Raw genomic sequence first — 23,228 nt, forward strand, 5'->3', positions numbered from 1 at the left:
CTTTTATGGACTCCTATAGAGCCACGCATAGTTGCAAGTCTCGATGAACCCTGGATCGGCGCACTCCCATGTACCACGGACAAAAACGTTTAGTAGATGACGTGATGATAGTATCGGTTTTCTTGAAGCTTTAGACAGGCTGATTCTGCCGAACTAGCTCGAGCGACTTTTGAGGCATAGAGTAAAACAAGCAATGAAAGTACACTGGTTTGTGGAATTGTTAACTGAAGCGCCATTCTTCTTTCAACGATTTATCTGTATGTGTGATTTTGGTGAGGGGGAAGTGGGGAGGGTGCAGGGCATTGCTTCGTTAGATACCCTTGTGATCGGTTGTTTGTTCCGTCCATCAGTTCGCTATTGCTCATGCTCGAGACGTAGCTAAAGAAATGAGACGTGCATTCAACCAACCGAAACACAGCGATATATATTAGCATTGTGCGTTGTTAAACGTACATCTTTCTCCGTGCCCTGTTCTCTCACTTGCGCCACAAGAAGTTTGAAAATTTCAGGAAAGTAATCCTTTGTGATCCCCCATAACCACGCTATGGCCGTTTTAAGATTGACGTTCATCAAGAAGTGTGTAAGTTTCATGACTTTTTCGTGCATGCCGAGCACATGTTCGGGTCCAAAATAACACCCAAGGGTGGAGAAAACTGTTATATGCAGTCAGATGTCAAAATCGGCCCACTTACCTTCATACTTCCAAAGGGAAAAAAATTGGTGAAAATGCAGCAAGATCTGATCACAGGCAACACTGATTACAATGGCCACCAAATTCAATATTACTGTTTATTGCGGCCAAGTGGGTACAGCAACTGGAGAGCACGCTATATAAATCAGCACAGAGGGACAGTCCTCCATGAACATTAGGTTGCTTTAGTATGCCGAGTCACTCGCCTTTTAGGCACTGAAACGGCAAACGTAAGACAACTCGCCAAAAGTCACTCTAAAGTACCACGCGCGAGATTGGCTGTGTTATTATTTGGTGAAAGTGTTACGACGCAGTCCTGTAAAATTCAAAATATAGTGACAATCCAAAATCAAAAATTTCTTATTCCTTTTCTCGTGCAATAGTCAATTTCTAAACAAAATATTGCAGCGATAAAGTAATAGAAGTTTAGGAATATGCCAGTCACACCGAAAGTAGTAAACCGGCTAAGATGCGTTAACCTGGTTTTCGTAAAGTCGTGCGATTATTATCTGTAGAGGTTCTTCTATGCTCTCAAGTCTGTCTTCCAGAACCTGAAATAAAAACAATTTCGTTATTAGACATTCATCACAGACAACTTCATTATACGTGCGCCGACTACTTACCAAAGAGGTTTTTTTGAGCTAAATAAGAATTTTAGACTCGTGCTTTATTCCAAGAATTCCACATTACGAAACATTGCATTAGCAATTTATTATTTTTATATATATAAACCGTAAACCTACTAATCAGTCATAAGAAGAGCTCTAGAACACCATAAATCTTATTTTAAAGTGCTACAACACAAAAAACACTCAATTTTGTCATGCAATATGTGTCATTGTACTCCACAGTTCGCTTTTAAAGTGCACTTGCTTAGTCTTGAAGCTTCCGAAATATATTCATGCACCCCAATGGCCGCGGAAGATAATCAGGCTTGCACACTGGAACAAGGGTCTACAATACGCTAATCCGATAAATATATACAGCAACACCAAAACTCAAGTCCGCACTCTTACAGTCATACATCGGTGACAAACGAGTCATCTTCATGTATGGAAAAAACACCCAAAGCTTTTAGGTAGCAAAGAACGTCGCTTTTTTCATGTATGTATCAAACAGAAACACATCACTTTTAAAAAGTACAGAAACTGCAAGACGAACGCCCCTATAAGAATTTAGTTGAGGCATAGTAACATTTAGATCAAGAGCTTTATACATTTCCTGTAACATCAGCTTTGTTCTTCACAGTTAGGTGTACAAACCACACGTTCTCAGCTGGGATCAAAACGTGAGCTAGCAAGTTATGTTTGACGGTATATATATAGAGCCAGTAGCTTCACGGCAGTTTTGTTTCATGATGATTTTCAAGCCTGGCGCACGTTGACGTCGACAGTTTTTACTGACACTGTGACACTCTTTACCGTCTTCGGGGCCACACTGTACAGCGCTCATTTGAGTAGCGGGAAAACTCTGATGAGAATTTCAAAAAAATACAAAAATAGTAGAATGGGCTACCTACGTGTTGTATATAGTAGAGTGAACTCTTAAATGTTGCATGAATTGAAAGAATAATATTAGTAGAAGTCAATATAAAAACAAGTCAAACTCCAAAACCAATCGTGTAGGGCTCGTTGCAATACCTTGGGGATCAGGTCTGAACAAGGGGTCTGGTCTCTTCTGCTGTATAGTTTCGGTACAACGCGATTAACAATGTTCACCCAAAGAATACGGCCGGGCACAGGAACGCTGTCTGTCGGATTCCATTACCATACAAGAGAAAAATCTGTCTCCTCTCGGTTTTTCCAAGTTCCTTACACTTATATGAGGAGATTTGCTGTGTGGACTTGGTGATGCATACTTAAGGGCTTTCTGTAGCGCGAGGCAAAATACGGAAACAAGAAGGGATAGAGTTCATTCACTCTATCCCTTCGTCTTTCCGTATTTCGCTTCGCGCCACGAAAAATTCTTATACTTAGAAGCGTAGTGGTTCGGGCTAGTTGGTATGACGAGACGATTTTTATAGCTCTAGATCAGAACGGCGACAAAGGTTCAAGAAGAAGACGAGCACTCTCCTTATTCTTTTGCCTTTGTCATCGTTTTGATCTCGTGCAATAACAATCGTTCCTTCTACTGCCTAGTTATATCAATCTTGTCTTATTGAGCTATGTTTTTTTTATAAGCGTTCTGTCACCCAATGTCGCAATGCCTTCAATTAAAAATAACGTAAGGTTGACGATTAGCAAGGTGAAGATAGACAGGAGGAAATCTCGGAAATACAGTAAAACCTCGTTCATAAGTTTTCAAAGCAAAAGGGGCAGATAAACATACGATTTGGCAAAATGTACAATATGAATTGGGCGATCTCAATCGACTGAATTTACTTTTCGTGACAGTTAGCGCATCGAAGTGTTGATGGTTGCTCAACTAAAAATTTAGAAAAGGGTATGTATCGACGGGGTTTTCCTGTTGAATCATGAGACTGCATCAGCGATGCGTCAAAAAAGACACTGCAGTAAAGACCACTGTTTAGGATCCAACATGCTTCGCTACTCACGTTTATTTTGTGCTTGAGCTCCCGAATTTGATCATCCATCTTTTGCTTCTCAGCACTGCCATCTCCTTGCTTGACTCTATAGCAAAGTAAAAAGAAATCCTTTGAGATTAGTGTGGGTGTATTTTAAGATTAAATCAAACCGAATTTGTTCATGTTTCTAAGAAAGGAAAGATAGGAGCTGTCACGAAAAGTTACAACAGTAAGTAGCACCATGAGGGGACAGTCCTGCCTGGGTAGAACAGCAGCAGGCAATGAAATAGAACAAATATTATTAACATGGAACTGATTGCGAAGCTACAGAGGACTTTTTGACACATATTAGCTGAAGATATACAACATTAGTACCATTGTATATGACGAAAAAAAGCGAAGTGTGAAATAGTTTTAGGCAAGCTGATAAAATAGCTCTCAAAAAGCATAAAAAAACAAGGTGGGTTGCCCATCGTGATAATTGAAAGGAGACACACAAAGAAGTGGTCTAATAATATGAAGAATAGTTTGACCCATTTATATACGTATATCGCAAAGTTATTTATTTGATATTTTTTTCCATTTTGATGCCTTTTGCTCTTTGCAACTGGTTTAACAGTGATCGTAGGTGGTAACGGACAATTTCCTTTCCATAGTTTGTGCAACATCGTGCCACTTCCCACTTGTTTTGGTTACTGGTGCTGTATGCTACTATATTTGTTTTAAGGTCTATGCGCATGGCTATAAAATTTACCTCAGGTAGAAAGAATTCTACGTACTCACCTCTCTATCTCACCATCGTCATTCATTAGTCTTTCTTTTCCCCTTTCCCTTCCCCCAATGTAGGCCAACCTCTCTGTCTTCCTGTAAATAAACCTCTCTCTCTCTCTCTCTCTCTCTTGTTTTAAGGTTGGCTAAGTTTTGCAAGGCATTGTCGTGGTTTTTGGTGCACTGTTTGCCTTTTTAGGATTTTAAGAGCAAACCTTTTTTAAACACGGGGTGAAACGTCTGGCGCCCACAAAAAACCCTCGGCTCCGTTGCTTAGCGAGCGTTGCTGAACCCCCTACGCCAGTGTGGATTAGCCAAACCAAGCGACTGGGACAGTTCGCGCAGCCGCCATGCTAGCCGAGTATACCTGCAGTGAAGGTTCGTGCTTCTACCAGGGACGCCGCAGCCGGTTCTGCAGATTAGTTCTAACGCATGAGTTTCGACGCTTTTGCAAGGTCTGTGAATGGTGGTGGTTTAACTCTACTTTGTCTACGCCAAAGAAAGACGTAGCATCAGCCAAGAGGGTCATGTTATGTCCCTAAGAGCAACTGGCTTCACTGTTTCCTAAGTTTAACATGGAAACTGTAACCTTCACTCTCTCCCTCCTTTTTTTGTTCTTACTACCCGCGCTGAAAGCTAAAACGCGAACCAAGTTACAGAAACAGAGTACTGGGTTATACTGCATGCTGGAAACTTTATTTAAGCACCAACCGCGTTGGTTGTGTACTGTGATATTCCAACAATTAAAGAAGTGTATATGGTTGTTGTAGCAACCAAGAGATGCTGTACTCTTAGATCATTCAGCACATAGGTTAAGTACGTGCATAAAGGGCACTTTTGTCCTTGAAAAAGTATAAATTAACGTAAGTTAGCTTCGCAACAAACGCGAATGACCCTGTAGTCCTAAATAGGGCATAGTTAAAGAGGCCCAGCAACACTTTTTGAGCATGGTCAAGTAATGCATCTGATCGGTAGTATATGCTCTCGAGAACGCGCGAGCCAAATATTATAGCGCAGTACGCGACCTGAAATTCTCTATAAATTACCAAAGTCAGCTGAAAATTGCTTCCTCTTTTCTCAACAAATCGCAGGGGAAGCTCAAAAATCACTAATAGAAGTCCTTCTACCAACCGTTGGCTGGTTTCAACATGACGTGGTCGGTAGTTACCAGGAACGCCGCGAGAGGCCGCGACTTGCGCACGCGTGCGCATGCGATGACACTGAAAGACCCTTGTATTAAAAAAAAGCGCTCAAGGTCGCAAGGCACCCATGACACCTTTTCTTAGCCCCTGTCAGCCCCCCCCCCCCCCCTCCTGCTTAGCTTCCGTTGGTACGAGAGAAGAGAGAATGCATTTGCAGCGGCCGACAAATCTTTGTAACTGCGCTTGTACTGGACGTATCAAAATTCTTGCAGCGTCGAATTCATGAGGCAATAAGCTTTTTAAGTGAATCCATTTCATGGTTACTTGAAAAAGTCTTTCAAGGACCCTTTAGGAATATTGTGTAACAATTTTGGATTGTATAACGTATTATAGACGATATTTCTGTGCACATTGCCAAGTAATTCCTAAACATTAATCTATTAGAGAGTAGATTTATCCACCCTAACTATGAGGTTTTGTTCCATGGCTTCCTTAACTATTGAGGCCATAGTTTTACTGAATCAGATCCTCATTTTTTCGATAAATGTCCAGTATTAGGCCACAGGAGTATGGTAGCGTGAATTTATATATTATGACCAAGATTTCCTTTTTTCAAGACATCTCGCAATAACCATCGTACTATCCACAAAAGTATTTGCAAATACATAGATGACGAAGAACATGTGCAACGAACAGTGCGCGTAATTCATTAACATTTTTGGCCACGAATTATGACGAGGCACTCTTGTTGCATCAGTTTTCTTAGTGGCCCTTCACCATTTATACTCCACGATGCGAAAACGTGGTTATTGCGTAAAAAGGTGATGGTGTAACCATCACGACTTACCCGGGCGATGCTTCAGGTTCGTTGCGACTTTGATCTTGGCATAGCTGTTCGTGTCTTATAAAATCTTTTGAATATATATTTACTTTGCAGATTGTGCACTCAGTGAAGTACTTGCTTAGGGCTTCCTTAAGCTTCTGTTGAAACAAAAAAAATATTGATGAATTATTTGTTTAATTTATGTATTTATGTATAATTTATGTATTTATTTATTTATTGTGATTATTATATCACTGTTCTTGTACTGAAGAAAGCCATAGCTACATTTCGGTTAATTGCTGGCTGCCTCTTGCTTAACGTAAAGCAATGTTTTTCGCCCTTGTCCATAGTTTGCTGGAGTTTCATGGGGCAGTGCTACATTCCCCCTGAAGGTAGATGCGCAAAAGTATGCACCAATGAACGTACGCTAAGAGGCACAATGCCTAGGAACGCATAGATGAAGTTCTTTGTTCTAAAGGCAATGTGAATGTGAAGAAGGTAATGTGAACGAAAAGGTAACTTTGCTCCGCCAGAGCCTGAACCTGTGGCCTTCTAATAACGTTTCCAATGCTCTGCCAAAAGGGTAACATGCTTCCGGCAGGGGCTGAAGCTGCGACATCTGTATAACGCGTTCGATGTTTTAATGACTGAGTCGGTAGAACGTCGGGTGCTTTACCAATACATTTGGTAGATCGGATGCAGCGTGCTATAGCACAAGACCTACCAAGATACATCGGATCTACCAACTTAGTTGGTAGAGCTCCCGACGCTCTACCAGCTCAGTTGGTAGACCAGCGGACTCGTTATTAGAAGGTCGTGGATTCGGTCCCTGTCGGTGGCAAGTTATCGTTTCGTGCACTTTTCATTCTTGACATTCACTTTATAGATACAACAAATAACTTCCCCTATAATTTCTATGGCATGATTGTCTGTTGGCTGTCATTATTCCTAATGTATCCCAAAGTGTAAATGTATACCTACTTTATTTTTAGACACAATATCAGGGATATAATAAGTCTTCTGTTAGTTCTCATCAATAAACTTTATCTGAAGCAATTTGAAGGTGAGTACCTCTTCAGATTCAATGGCAGTTGGAGGAAGGTCGCTTTGTTCATTCTTCTGGAATTCCTGACCTCTACCCACATAACCGGTGAAATTGCAGTTTTGGCGCTCGTCTTTGCAGCGGATGTCTGGATTGTCCTGTATCCATCAAAATCAACCGATAAAATCGAGTAAAAAAGTTAGTAGTAAGCACCAAGTGATGAAAAACAAATATTTCAAGCACAAAGTTGATCGTACACTAAAACGAAAACATTCCGCGTATTTAGCTCAGTTCTTTTTATGTTTCCAGACCGGTGTGTCAATGCCAGAGGTGACCCATTTCCGACACGTTTGCACAGCCCATCACCCGAAACAATCATACACCGAAGTGTACACTTTGCGAGAAATAAATCAATTATATGCCACAGATAACTCCCGGAAAGCATTTCGCGTTTACAAAATATCCTCTGTCTGAAGAATCACGTATTGCCATATGCACTTGGCAAGAAATTAAACCAGTTATATATAGCGAACGTTTTGAAAGTAATCTTACAGCCGAATTGATACAACAAAGGCCCTTCTTCAGCTTTTTTGCCGCTCTTAACCACCCACGCTTCGCGAATAACGAAACTGAAACTGCAAAAAACAGTCTGTAGACAGTTCGCTAGCTAATCCTATCCAATCCGAAGCCTGTACTTCTCAGAATTTTCATGGAACTACACGATCGCAGCATCAGATTCCTCTTTGGGTATCATTGTATGGAACTACATGCCCACACTTGTTCGGTGGGCTGCGAACTCAAATCAGCCGCAGGGGAAGGAATGTCCTCTCTTAACTTTATATGTTATACTCTATGCTGCACGTGCTTCCTTGCACCTGCGGCCGTTTCATCCTCGTCGCTGCATAGGCACGGCAGCACGCGACAGGGTCTCCTGCAATCTAGACGAAGTCATTGTCAAGAAGTGTCCATTGACAGCCCTGGTAATCAGCGGAGAGGCGAGGGTGTTGTCAATTTTCTTCTGGAGGTCGTGGCTGCGAGTGGCGCAAATGGAGTGTATCAGGTGTTCCGTCAGGTGTAGTGAAATGAAGCTCTTCCGTGTCCCAGGTTTGAGAGCTTCCTTCAAAGCTGGGGGAGCTGTTGCGTCAAAGCTTTGTCGGGTTGAGCCTTCGGTTGAGCACATGAACGTGCCATTGGGGTGTGGATCTGCGCCAGTGTGTGGCAGCGAGATACGGCTCGTTTTGAAATGGGTCACGTCGTTTGATGCACAGGTATGAGGGTGGGCAGAGAAAAAAAAACGCTGCGGTACTGGACCCAGTTTGACTAGAAACCTTCCTTTGTCCTTGACCTGTGGGCAGGAGCTTCATGGTGGTGCTGTAGGGCGGTACTTGGCGTTTGTCTATTCTAGAGAGCTGTCCAGTTGCGTCGAGCTTTATTGTCAACACACAGGATGCATCAGGTGATGTTGAAGCTGGCTGACTACACGTAAGACAAGGTGGGCTAGCTGTAGCGTTGGCGATTGTTGCATCTCCAGGCAATGGTTCTAGACGAAGCTTACTGCAGGCATTAGAGACATCAGACGGGTATGCCATTCGCACGCCTGGCGGAAAGAGATCCCTATGATCTGCGAGGTTTTATGCGGCCGGTGGCACTTGACTAGCGGTGTCTAAGGACAGAGCTTTTTGTCACTTGACGGAGAGAGATGAGCATCTCTGACGAGCTCCCTCACGTTGGCACATCAGCTAATGATGTCGGTGTTACTTTACAGAGTGGCACTGGTAGACGTAAGCTGGTGTTGGTGATGAAGAGTGTGGCAGAAGCAGCTGAGGTGCGGCGACACTCATCCGTGGCACTTAACGTGCTAAGTGTCGTCTTAGGTGTGCCGTCGAAAACCATGTCGTGCATTGACTGCGTGGTCACCTGCGAAATGGTTCATATCGTAGCGCCATCACCTAAGGAGTTCGGGCAGACTCGAGTTGACTCGTTCGGGGCAGTGAGATTGCGATGGCCTGTGGTTCGAAAGTGAGGTTTCGCATGGCAGTAAGTGATTTGGCACTGCAGGTTGAGGTAGGACTAGCACAAAACTTTGAAGACGGTCGTATGTTTGCGATCCAGGAGGAGGCACAACGCATCGCAGAGTAGAGGAAACATGGCTACCATGCTGTGGTACTTTTCCTGCTGCGAGACGTTGTTGCGCAGTTAGAAACCAGCCTGCATCTGGAACATCCAGATGGTTGTGCTTTCCCGCCAAAATTCGGTAAATTCTGGCGGTAAAAAAATGCAAGGCGCCGTGGTCATTACATGCAGTCGTTGCGTCATGGTGACAGGTGGGGTGGAGGTTGGCTAGCTCGGTGTGAGTGTTTAGTGGAAGCTTCTGGAATTTTAACAGATGGTCAGCAGTCATCACTGTAACGGTGAGGTAGGGGAAGAATGATGCTGCCGCATCGAATGTTAAAACCAACTGTTTGATTTCACAGCCTTCGCGTTCCTCTTCGCGCTGGCGGCCACTTTGTCATCGTCGCTGCGTATGTATAGCAGCACGCGACAATGCGATTATCATATTGACCTCGGGGTTTAAAGCCAGTCACCCACTACAAAAGGCACACACGCTGCTGCATCCTTAGGGCGACGTAGTGGGTGTATCGCAAGTTCGAATAGGTTTCATGTGCTGAGTGTTCAAAGTGCGCACTATAGGAACAGCGTATCGCTAGCGCGTTCAACTCCTAAAGGCGAAGGTTCAGGGTCTCCTAATTTTTTTTCCTTTCACCTGCGTCTACTATTTGTGTTCAACAAGACGGGATTACATGCTCTTTCCAACAAACTTATTCTTAGCAGTTTCAATAAATTTAAGTAGCGTGGTTTTCGTTGCTTATATAGCAAATATTACATATGGCATATAAAAACATACGTGAAAAATTTCTGGCGCTGAGAAAAAAGGATTAAATATATCGAAAATACAAAGTTTTGATAGTAAGTACGAAGCAACGCGTGCTTAATTGTTGGTACCTTTTTAGTATCTGCGACACCTTCGTAAAGCTGGCCTGGTCTCGCGTTCGAGCACTCTGGATCTCGGCCCTCATAACCGTTGGGGATGAAGTTTCGGGGCTCGTTGTTGCCCCAGATTTCAGTTGGCTCCTGTTTAATTGAAGCAAGGGAAATGATTCAGGGAAGTAAACTGATTAGTGAACACATAAGGTAGATACTACGCAACGTAAGCTACGGCGTCAAATGTTGGTCTACTTTGAGAAATAAAAAGAGAGACATTGCATTTAGCTTACTCAGGCGTTCTAATGTAAAGACATCAGTAGGTTTTGACCACGGGTCTTTCAGGCACTGTAAACCTCTGACCTAAAGGGTATGGCTAGCTCACCAACCCCTGTATCGCACGGTGACACATGAAATGTAGTTCTCATTGTGTTTGTGTTGTGTCCGTATTTCCAAGAGGATATTTACACTCTGGTACCTTGATTTTGCTCGATTTTTACCTTCTGTGGCATTTTCAATTACGGTGCTGCTTGCAATGAGACGTTATTCAATAAAAACTTCAGTTGCTAGTGTAGCGCATGTCCTGTCGTCGTCTCGTCTTTTGCATTCTTTCCACTGCTGCCCCACTTTTCCTTTCATCATGGTGCATTGTAAAAAGTGTCAGAAATCCTTCAACGTTTTAGCACGTAAACGCCTGTGTCGCTGCGTGCCGTGAATGGCTGACCCAAATCAGTTCGCTAATCTTTCTGTGATTCTGTATAATATGACCTTCGAATTACGTTTGAATGTGCTTTTGACGGCTTCACGTAATTTGTAAAAGTGGTATTTGCAGACAATGTCCCTGTTAGAAAAAAAAACTAGGCATCTAAGCACTTCTCGTGTCACCAGAAGAATCAACGAGCATTGGTGCTTCGGGCATTCCCGCCGTAACATCTCCAAGTATCTGGTGTTTTCAGAACAAAAATGGTGCCTATTCATTGATATTTAAGCCCAGGTTCCGCAGTACTGATTATTACCCTTTCTTCATCAATAACGTAGTAAGGCTACCCGCGTTCTCATTCAAACAGCGAAAGACGCAGACACAGTGGTCCTTTGAAATCGGAATGACGTGAAATTAACTAGAATTATACACAGGCGTATGTAAGGTTATGGAGGGGGGCTCCTCCTTGTCTGATAATCAAAAGGGTGCCAAATGCGTACCCTAGCTTTGCTCAGTAGGTCCTGTACACCCACCATGATGTTCTTCTCGTTGTGATTTTCGACCGCTTACGTGCAGATCGCGGGACCAAGTCTCGCCTCCAGCAGCCGCATATTTGATGGAGATGAAAATGCTTGTGGCCATGTACTCAGGTTTACGTGCGCGCTGAAGAACTCCAGGTGTAAAACATTTACAGAGCCCTCCACTACGACGTCTTTCATAAAGATAACGCGGTTATGGAACTTTAAACTACAATAATTATTATTTAGGACCTCCTCCTCCCTGTGCACGGAATTTTTTGACAACAATGGAGGCCAGAGAGTCGAGGACCTCTCATACTGCGCTCCAAAATTCGATTGATTAAAATTTTGAATTGATTGATTAATTAATTGATTGATTGATCGATCGATCGGTTGATTGATTGATTGATTGAAGTTCCGCTGACCTCGCCTCTTTTCCCGGAATCTGGGCGAGCAAAGACATGCTCTTGTAGAAAGCAGGAAAAAATACTTTGCTACTTTCGTTCTACTCGACTGCACTCAATGTGCGACTCGTGTGCATCCTGTATGTGCTGTCTCTAACCTACTGGAAGTATTACATGATAGGCGGGAAGATGCGTCAATGACCGCATGAGGTAACACGCGAAACCATTTAGAAATAAAGGTATTTCACTGCGCACCTTTTGGCACATTGCAAAGCCTGCTCTCTTGTGAGCCGATGTTCTATGATGGGAGGATCCTTGCTAGAAGGAAATATAGAACGGCGCGTGCCCTTACGGAGGCATTTCCCTAAAAGAGACAAATTGTGACCGTTGCAGCCAAGCGTCCGAGTCGCTGTATGGCGCGGAACACATCTAATTTGAATATTTGGTTTGATACGCCTTCAGCACCATCGCCACCTGGACGATGTCGCTAATGCGTCTGCGCAACGTAATGTAAGTACCACACCCTTTCGGTTTGTATTAAAGTTGTGAAATAGCACTTTTCCCATCGACGTGCATTTTTTTTTCGTGAGCGTGCTAAAGCAGTGAAAAATTCTGTTAACCCGTGGGTAGAGGTGTAGAGAGGTAGGTTGCGATGAAACTTAAAAATCAGCCCCCTCCCCCTTTAACGGAGAAACCGGCGAAATTTATGAGCTCTGCGATGCGTAGAAAAACGCTGCAGAATGTCATGGGCTTGGATAGCTTGTTTTCTGTTATGAGCCCAAGATAGACGTGTTTTCCTTTTTGAACGATTGCGTCCTTGATATAAGAGTGTTCGAAATTTATGCGAGATTACCGAGAGGCTTTGGAAACTACCCACCTGCACAAGTTCCCGCGCGGTGCGGGATTTTTGCTGAGTAACGGGGTGTTCCTTTTCAATGTGGCTCTGAAAAAAAAAAAGGCCTTCGGTAGTCGCAAGTAGAAACAATATCAAAGACCGATTGAGCGTAGTGGTAAAAACGCTCAAGCCTTTCGCCGACGTTACACTGGACTGTTCTCCTTTTTGTGTCATCTTTCCTTCCACTACCATTAAATATTCTGTTAAAATAGTAGTTAACTGCTATTATTATAGATGCCACTCTTTCAGAAGCCTTCTCCATGATTTATTGACAGCTGGGTTTAAACGAAACAAGTGGTATATAGCAAAAAAGTGCCCCATACATTCACTAGCAGGAACTCTGGCGCTAGTCCCTATATGGGAGCTGAAACGCGTGGCGCTTCAGCGAGCACGGGAATGATGTGTAGCACGCGGATTCACCTAATCTTCGTACTTCGGGATGCGTGTGTGTTCGTGCGGCTTCGAGCTGTTCTGTCGCTAAACAAAAATCAGCGAATGTTTAGCGGTTGTGCTTTACCACTTTAATATTTTATGTCTACCACTTGATAGTAACATATATACAAAGGGTAACTAACTAGATTCCCAGAGAAGGCAAGCGGGTTAGGGGGAAACAGATGGTTAGGTGGGCAGATGAGATTAGGAAGTTTGCGGGTATAAATTGGCAGCAGCAAGCACAGGTCCGGTTTAACTGAGGCCTTTGTCCTGCAGTGGACGTAGTCAGGATGATGATGATGATCATCATCATCATGATAATGATGATCATGATGATGATGATGTCTACCACTTATTGTGTTCAAAAAGTTCAAGGGTTCAAGAAGTTCAAAAAGGATCGTTATTTCTTTTGAAACATAACCAACACACAGCAACAAACGAAACCACAAGCGCGATTCGCCTCCCGCAAGTATGAAGACTAGTCCAATCCGTGTACCATACCTATCATTGCCATTTTCGCTGAACGATCGCAGCGCCAGAGTTCCCTTTAGTTAATTTTAGGAAACGCTATGGTTTATAGTGGCGATATGCGCTAACTAAACATTTTTTTAGAAACATTGGTACTGTAAAATACACAGCGTATAAAATGAGTTAACTCTAGTTCTTATGAGCTAAAAGTGGCCATGTAACTATAGTATAATATTCTGATGACGTCATTAAAAGGTACGCCATTTTGCTTGTGCACTGATTTGATGACACTCGGCCGTAAAGAAGCCGTTTCAAACAGAACGAAGTGCTCGCACCGCGATAGAGTTGGGATCCTTCAGCGCTCCGCATAATGCGCATTCGATGAGGACGTCTTTCCATGTACCCCCATACGTGCAACTTCCTGTCGATGCCTGCACAAAACAAAAACAGAAATGAAAAAATACGTATATAATGAGGCATCGTCATAGGTCGGAAAAATTTGTGAAACTCACTCAGACTCGCTCATGAAATATATTTCATTCTTTAGACTACCCTGAACTCAAACTCGCGAAAATTTTTCTGAGCCAGAAAACTCAAACTTAGACACTCAGCTTGATCTGAGTCGGAGTGAGTCCTGTTTAGTCGACCCCTGAGTCCGTTAGCCTAGGATTAGCTTCTTCGATTATGCTACGAGTGCTCTTTAGCACTAATATCTCACGTAATAAGTGCACTTCATGGCTTCGTTTGCCATAGTATCTTGAAAACGAGTTAAGAATGTTTGCAAACCAAAGAGGTCATTTTTCTTCTAAGGGGTGGCAGAATTGTATATATTTATCAATAACTCCCCTGGAAGAGTTGCAGAGGTTCAAGTCACCCCCTTGTGTAATTCACGCCTTTGATCAATAAATATTGAAATGGTGTACAAACACACTGCTTTTGGATACCTGTGAGTAGACGTGAGTATAAATGTGAATCCAGGTTGACAGTACTACTAATGATTGATAGGACGCACCGGTTACATGCGTAAGCAGCAGCACAAAGTTACAAGGATGATGTGTTGCAGTGCTGACCACAATGTGCTCTGATAGCTTTGATATGCCACATTGAAAAGTGTAAGCACTCTAGGTCACTCCAACATTACTATTAGCCTTATGTGTGCTCATTTTAATGCTCACGCCAACTCCTACATGCTACAGCACACCAGCGTTCATAGGACACTTCAATATTTATTGACCTGATACGCCAGTTCTGACCTTCCCTATTCCCCCAAGGGTTTTTTCAGTGGAGATTCTTGAAAGAAAAAAAAGCTATCGTGTCGTGAATATCTTTAAACTAAAATGTCGTTACTCTATTGAAACCACAGGTAACTCGTATTTGAAGGCACGATTTCAGAAGGTACCAAGTAGAGCATCTATTGTGCGAGATACTGGTGCTAAAGAGCACTCGCAATACGGTCCAAAATGGTCATGTCGACTCACCCAAACTTGATGGAGCTACGAGCGTCAGTCTGAGTGAATCCGAGGGTGAAATATTTTGCGAGCTTGAGCACAAGTGAGTCCCATCGAAAAAAAAAAATACTTGGTGAGTCTAAGTCCGACTAATCCCAAAGAGCAAAATGTATTGAATGAATGGGCTTCCCATTTCTCGCCGACCTGTGACTAGTCCAACCAACAACAAAAAAAGTGTCAACTAACCACGATTACATGCGTGCACACGCCAACAATTTAAAGCGGAATCCGGGAAGCCGCACTGTCGTACGCTGTGTATTTTGCGGGAGTTTTCTCGTCTCGATGAGGCCATCGTTCTCGAAGCATAAAGAAGACCGGATTATACAGCAAACTTTTATCGTCATCACGTAGAATACAGGTTGGGCGCCCTTGTGTCAGTCAGCCTTCTGGATTGCTTTCGTGGAAAGAGCAGTTTTTTTTTTTTTTGTAAAACATCATGTATATTCTATGTTTACTTATCATAACCTTACCGGCACATTTAATTATAGCTTTCCTTATCCCTTTATCAGCGTTATTGAAATATTAGAGCGTGACAGCTGTAAAGTACATAATTGGTAATAATGAGACATTTAAAGGAAACAATATCGATAAAAACTACCCTATATCACAGCAAGAGTACCAAGCACAGGACACTGAAATTGATATCCTTTGTGACTAAAAAATCAAGTATGCTACACACAGTAGCATGGGATTTTTATTCGAAAAATTGAATGATAGTATCGAGTAAAAAGTGCTGCAAATTATTGGTTAGGTTACTACATTCCAAAGCGTGGACTTCCGAACTACTCACTTCTTCACTTATATTTCTAACCTTGTTGAATATGCTTTGCTGTTGCCTTTTAATCTTTCACTTTTCATGAAGACCTCGCTTTTAGTTAGTAAGATTTTTTTCATGTCCCGACAACTTGCCTCTATAAAGCTGCTTATCAATTTACTTTCTACTCCTATGTGACAACACCTTTCTATTAAATCGTGCATTCATATTGAATATGCATTTTTGCTTTGACATTTCGCCTGTTGACAGCAGTTTCTTCTTCGCATGCATTTGTGTAACTCATTACTCTCTATATAAATACGCGCTCTGCCTTTAAAAGGTTCCCTCCAATAACGATGAAAACACAAAAGTTATCACCTGGGATTTAAAAATCTGTGTTGAATCTGCAGGACAAACGAACGTCATGGAGTTCTTGAAACATTCAATGCACAGGTTGTGACAGCATACGAGTCTGACCCACGACGTAATGAAAAAGTAGCAGTTGATGCAGCGGGGAAGGTTCCCGGCGTTTTCTGCGTGTAACTTGCACGTAACGTGCTGGCCATCCTTCAGCGTCACTTTCACATAGTAGCTGCATTAAAAAAAGAAGGTCCGAATGGTGAGTGTTTTAGCGTCGCGATTCTTGTTATGAAAACACTTGTCCATTATCTGCTTTTACGATAGTCAATAAATGCTTTTTTATGGTGTATTCGCGTAACGTACCAAATCGCGATTCGAGCCTGCGGAGTGCGTCAATTACCCCGTCCTCGCATCGCCGCACGCGGACAGATTCGTGAAACGACGGAAGGCCAAATCGGCGTGGAGATCCTCGGGAGGCAATGCCGAAATCCCTGCATGTATAGCGTGAATTCTCCCCTGTCCTGTAAATAGTGGCTGCAGAGGGAGGCAAACTATGCTTCATGTCAATTGAATGATCCGTCTGCGATCACGTCCGTCATGTGAATACGGCTTTGAGATCTCGAAACTGCCGACTCGGCCTCTTATGGAGCCACCTGCCGCCGTTACAGAGGTGCAACTGGGCATAATAGATGACGCGGAGTGGTGGTTGTGTCTGAGACAGCCTCGGTATTTTATCTTTTCAAGCGTCTGCAACGGTCGCTTAGTTTTAGGCATTCACTTTCAGCATGCATCAAGCATAAATAACTGCCTCAACGCGTTACTCTTTGAAAATAAGCACCCGGGAAACGAAACAATGCCGCTCGAAACATGAAGCCGGTGGTGTTATCAGCTTAAAACAGAAAAAAAAAGATGGGCACACCTACATGAAGTGAATAACGACCAATGGTTGAAAATATGGGTATTGTATGGATGAGTAAGCGTACGCTATCTGAGCGTGGCCCCACATAATGTACTTTGATCGACATAAAGTGACTTAAAGAGTCGGCATTCAAGCTAGGTCCTAAGTACCATATTGCCTACAATGAAGTCGCCGACGAAAAGTGTGGCAGCTTGGGCTAGTTGGTATGGCATGACGATAGATATAGCGCGAGAACAAAACGATGACACAGAGACTCTCTGTGTCGTCGTTTTGTTCTCGCGCTATAACTATCGTCACGCCGACTAAAGTAAATGTTTTGTCTTTGTAGGTGTTTTATATTGTTCTGTCAAAATTATGATTATTATAAGTGTGTTATTAAACATTCTTTTTATTGTCTCCCATCCCCTTAAGTCTCAGCATCAGGGCGACATGTCAAGTTTAGCACCAAGGCTCCGTATTACACACGTCAGCATAGCTATAGTCTATGTGGTGCAAAGTATCCGTATGCAGACAAGTAAACGGTTACCTGCTCAAAGATTCCTCAGGACCACTTGAGTTCTGGTCATCGAAGCTGCAAGCGTACAGAAAACAATCCATCGAATAAATATTAGCAGCGTTTTTAAATGTGACGAAGTCACACGTTCCGCTATACCTTTATAACTGAAAGTTGAACGCCGACTTCTTCTCAGTACTGTGTTGCTCTTTCCAGCCATAGGGTTTCCTATAGGTACGCTAGAGCACACTCTGGCGGTAGAGTCTATGGGAGCTGCAACGAAGGGTGTTTCCTCGAGCAAGGCATTGATGGGTAGTACATGAATCTGCCCAATTTTCGTACTTTCGGCTTCGTTTGGGTTCGTGTGGCTTGGAGCTGTTCCCTCACGGAACAAAAATGAGCAAATGTTGCGCTTCACCGCCTTAATTTTTTAGGCCTATCTTCTCATATCGCGTCACAAAAATCAAACCTGGTTGTTCTTTTATTTGAAACAAAACCTAAACACTGCAATGAACGGAGTTACGAATGTGCTCGCAGCCCGCAAGCACAAATACTAGGCAAATTGATGTACTAGCCATCATCCCTCATGGTAACTAAACGATTGCACCGCCAGAATCCGCTCTAGTTAGTTGTAGGAAACTTTTTTGCTTCCACCCTTCTCCTTAAGACTTTTCGCACGCAACGTGGTTTTTTCTACCTCTCAAGTTGCAGTAACGAGAGGCTTTCTGTGTCTCACGCTGTTTCCCAGTACTTCCGAGATGGGTCAACCTCTCAGAAAACCACAAATCTGATGGCGTCATTAGGCGACGTCTTGATGACGTAACAAATTTTAGCAGCCTGTGACGTCATCACATGATTAACGGTAGCCCCCCTAGAAGTGTGCGAATAATTAATTTTATAGTCAAAGTGCACACGAATAGAATCGTTATGGCGCTGAATCAAATAGGAAAACGAATCGAATATTATCGGAACAGTTTTCGCATCTTTATGCAGCTATCTTACACACAGCTTTCGAGTTTCATAGCATTTTATTTGCGATAAATGGTAACAAACAACGAACCATTCTAGATTACATTAAACCGCCAACTATATCACAAGTATGTAAAGTGAGCTAAGTTGGTACGCAGCTGCAAGAAGAACCTTTGAGGCATTTTGCATGTTTGGGATGAAATACAGTCGTTACTCCTGTAGCAATTGTGCAATATGTAACCACTTTTCAAATAAGACACACAAAAAAACGTTAACAGTGTTTCATGAACGAACAGTGCCTGGACACTTGTGATGATGACAGCGGAGGGAAGACACTTTCGATTCAGTGACAGACACACACACACAAAAAAAAACGCGCGTACGCAGCGTAGTATCGAAAGTAGTGTAAAGGTTTGGGCTGCATGCGGATTGGTATCTCAATGAATAAAACAATAAAAATGATCCCTCACTCTTCTCAGTTGCAGTGTAATTCACATGTCAAATAAATTGCCAAGGTGTGTTGTGAAAGAGAATTCGAACAAACTATGGATTACTATCTCAACGAGTTTAGCGCATCAACATAATGTTGCCTTTATTTACATTGTCTCCAATTGTTTTTCACTTTTGCCCCGCCGCGGTGGTCTAGTGGCTAAGGTACTCGGCTACTGACCCGCAGGTCGCGGGATCGAATCCCGGCTGTGGCGGCTGCATTTCCGATGGAGGCGGAAATGTTGAAGGCCCGTGTGCTCAGATTTGGGTGCACGTTAAAGAACCCAGGTGGCCGAAATTTCCGGAACCCTCCTCTACGGCGTCTCTCACAATCATATGATGGTTTTGGGACGTTAAACACCACAAATCAATTGCAACAAAATCGAAAGTTGGGCTAGTTGGATATGCATGGTATAACTGTCAGTTCAAGCGCACGAATAAACAGAAAGGAAGAGAGGACAAGTGCAAATCAATCAATTTATTTTTACTTTTTCTCTGTTTTCTCTCTGACCGGACCCTCTCAGGAAGGTTGACAGTATTGATAGATAAATAATTAAATAAGACATTTTTGTTCTTTTTACTTAAAAATAAAACAAAGTACACCACAATGTTTTGATACATCGTGTTGTGTCCAACCACCTCTTTTTCTGGATGTTCACACGAGTGAAATCTTGGGTGTAGGTACATTGTGCTGGTTAATTTGCTGTATGAAATGATTATACTCCTTGCCACAGGAATGAAAGGTGTACTGCTGTGTTCAGAGTTCATTTTCTATATTTCATCTGTAGTTCATGATAACGCGATGCAATGAATGGGCCTCAAACTGCGTCACAGGTTTTCCACGTAAATTCACGATGTCACGTAATTTCCTCGATGTCACGTGGGCGCTAGAAACACGAACTTTAAAAAGTGCGATTGAATGAAGTGGCGAAAGTTGGAGGACACTTGAGCTTCGCTTTTAAGCGCAGTTCGCAATAGCGTAATCTAGATCTACAATCCCCGAGGTTTCCCCTAATATAATCGCGGACAACTTTTCCTGGCAACCCCGTTGCCAGGAAAGCTACAGAACCAATTTGCATATATCCTACCGCTAACAAGTGTAGTTCCGTAACTGCTTCCTTGTTTTCTGCGTGAAATATGAAAACTATTACCTTCTTCTTTTTTACATACGGCTTTTCAAGATGGGACACAGTTCACAGCAGTGAGATATTGGTATTTGCTTTAATCTGTACGTTGTCTCTTCGTGTTTTGGCACATGGGAGAAAGCCGCACCTTTGAGGGGCCTTTAGAACGGCAGGCGTTGTCTGCATCGATATTAAACGCCGATCGCACACAGCCTTGATTTTCCGCAGCGGTGCGGAACGAACGTCATACCAGATTATATCGAATAGCGAAACGCGTGCTAAGTTCAGCCCCTGTAGCTTTCCCTTCGTTGCCAAAAAAAAAAATTGTCCGCGAGTGTAGACACCTAGTTAAAGCACTAGGGTCACTTCGAATCGTTTTTGCTATAGCTTTTTTTTAATAAATAGTGTGCTATCCTGGCTATGAGGCAGTTTTTACCCGTGGACTCCAGAGTTGCGTTGTCGGTTGTGCCGTGCAGCGGCCGCATTGGGGAGCATGTGCTGTCACTTGAACTGCGGCTCGGGCTAACACATGTTCTTAATCGCATGACAGTGACTTACTTCATCTACGCTGAACTGCAAATTCGCTTTACAACTGGAGCCCGCTGCTAGTTTGAAGCATTCAATAAAGTACAGCGCCCTCTGATTTGCCTACCTCAGTTGCTATCCGTTCGAAAGAACGCTTATCATCTTCGAGTTACAATACGCCATCGAAGTTATACCAACTTTGCTTAAAAATACTCGCTGAAAAGGACAAGAAATTTAGGTCCTTACAAAGGGTTTGAAAGTAGCGCTATAGGCAACAAACGCATTATAACTCAATCTTTCTCCGACTTTGCTATCTACGCAGAGTGGCAAGCATAGCGCTAACTTTTGTGAAACCGCAGCGTATCTCCGATATAACACACAACTGACTAGCAGCGTCAGGACATTCTGCGTTTGACTTCCTTACTCTGTTCTTTTCTTTGTATACAGGCACTGTTTATTGTGAAAGCTGCATTATAACAGGAGATAGAATGGCTTCATCGACTACGCTCTATATCAGCCCCAACCAAACACTTAATAAGTCAGAAAGTTGCAGAGACAGCTATAGATCGACGCTACAGTAGCGATTTCAGTGCAACTTGGAGGGACCTTTCCCACACATCCTAATGTTTCATTAAAAACATCCTCCAGCAGCTAACATTGATGTCGATATATGTTACGTCCAAGCAAAACACTTTATTGCGTCATAAAAGACTGAACGAAACGCCACGCTGCTTTACTGCTGCCTTTCGAAGCAGTATCCAGGCAGCTTTCACGCTCGAACCATCAAACAAAGCAAAATGGCCTAAATCAACTGTGTCAACAGCGTCCTTCTTTACTTAAATATTATAGTTCCACACTGTGATGGTCAAACCTTCATATAAACAAAAATTGAAAAGAGAATGCTCACGTTTATTTTGTACCTAGCTACCTTCAGAAAAATGATCAAACGATATTCTGCTACAGCGTTAACAATGCAGCACTCAACTTCTAACGGCTGTGTGAAGAAAGCCCGAAAAATTCTGACTTGTTCGAGCATGCTAGAAACGGAAACATTTCGACAGGTATCGGTCGTGCTGGGTAGAATATGTAGGTGGTTGAAATAGCTCTATAATTCATATAAAAATGTAGAAGTCACTGCAATGAGCAGGGCTTTACCTGTTTGGGCGACACAGCCATGTCGATTTGGACAGGCTCGTTTACACATTCAGCTACACAAACGACTGGCCGAGAACCAGTACTTTCGTGTCACCATAGGAAGAAAAAAAACATGGAAACTAACCTTGCTTTGACGCCAGCCATCTTTCGCTCGACCGTGTGAAAGCAAGCCACTGCTTTTGAGAGGCCTGTTCCGATAAGCCGACGTGCCTTCCTGCATGTGTCGTGGGCAAACGTTCGGTATCACCGCCCGGTCGCTCTATGCGATATTGTAGCTACGCTCAAAGGTCACGCTGGACATGCGGTGACTCACGCTTGGTATTCATCGTCTACTAAGTTTCGTTGTCCGGGGTTTTTTTTGTTTTTTTTTTTAACTGCCGCTTTCTAACAAGTTCGGCTTAGGTCCAAGCAATTCAATTCCAAAGCCTTGCTTACGCTTCAGGTGTTTGCCAGCCGGTGTATACTTTTCTCTGTCGTCGTCAGCGCGCTATCTCCTCACAGTCTCTGCGTTATCTCCCCGTGCCTTCCTGGTGGCTCACCATTATGTTTAGAGTTTCCTTCAAATGCTACCAGAGGAAAATCTGGCGCTTGAGTCGGGGAGCAGGAGGCGCTCGAGTGGCCATATTCTAAGAATAAAAAAAATAGAAAGGGAAAGAGGCAGTACATATTGGGATGAGGCGAAGGTTGACCTTTCTCTTTCTCCGGTACCGCTGGGATAGCCTTTGTGACGTTCTTACTGTCCTGTTCTCTTTCCATGTCTCCACGCACTTTCTCCTCTCTTTCTTTTTTAATCAGGTGCCATACATACATCAAAGTTTAGTCATTCAAATAGGCCAGAAAACTGCTTTAAGCAGCCTAGATGGCATTTGCTCGGTACTTACCGCATCGTATCGTGGCACAGGCACCATCCACTACGGCGTCTCTCATAATCATATGGTAATTTGGGGACGTTAAACTCCACATATCAATCAATCAATCGGGACACCGACGTTCTCCGGCTTGACGTTCGTTGTTGCGCGTGCTCATTTCTCGCAAGGGTACCCTCTCCTTTTTTACTGTCTCTTTACTCTCTCCTCTCCCTGTGACGCTGGGCCATAATCCATCATGAGTTGCCGCAATGCGAATCTTTCATTATATTGTTAAAACACAACTACTACTCCTATTACGAATACTCGTTTATTGAAGCTATCGCAGCCCTTTCATCAAAGAAGGCATTAAGAACTCCACTCTGCCTTTAGGGAATATCTTTCTGAGACAGCTCTTACCAGCCTTACGAGCGACAGTCTTGCAAACTTTCCGAGTGATTATTTAAATCCTAACAGTTCGTTGTCACGTGACCTGAGCAGAAACGTCACGAACGGCTAACCGAACGCTAGGATACTTACGCCGCAACTTTTCTCGCGCTCCGCTGTCCCTCAAAATTCTATTATACCGATCACTAATTCGCCCAAAGCTTGAGTACGCGTCCGCTATATGGGATCCCGTGCAGCAAAATTTAATTAACGCGTTAGAATCTGTTCAGAACCGCTCAGTTCGGTTCATT

At 43.2% G+C, this 23,228-nt stretch overlaps 1 protein-coding gene across 1 annotated transcript; it reads right to left on the reverse strand.

Annotated features, from left to right (window-relative positions):
• Positions 1-775: 775 nt before the first annotated feature.
• LOC119164151 (uncharacterized) lies at positions 776-22,235 on the reverse strand. Its single transcript, XM_037416267.2, has 11 exons — positions 22,121-22,235; positions 21,810-21,899; positions 17,457-17,501; positions 16,030-16,243; positions 13,725-13,820; positions 12,472-12,537; positions 9,994-10,122; positions 7,020-7,148; positions 5,973-6,106; positions 3,246-3,321; positions 776-1,242 (listed from the first exon to the last, which is right to left on the reverse strand). Exons 2-11 carry the CDS (start codon positions 21,827-21,829, stop codon positions 1,156-1,158), a joined length of 996 nt encoding a protein of 331 aa, XP_037272164.2. The 5' UTR covers positions 21,830-21,899; positions 22,121-22,235; the 3' UTR covers positions 776-1,155.
• Between the last annotated feature and the right edge of the window lie 993 nt (positions 22,236-23,228).

This window comes from Rhipicephalus microplus, chromosome 8 (assembly GCF_043290135.1).
Source record: "Rhipicephalus microplus isolate Deutch F79 chromosome 8, USDA_Rmic, whole genome shotgun sequence".
Lineage (NCBI taxonomy): Eukaryota > Metazoa > Arthropoda > Arachnida > Ixodida > Ixodidae > Rhipicephalus > Rhipicephalus microplus.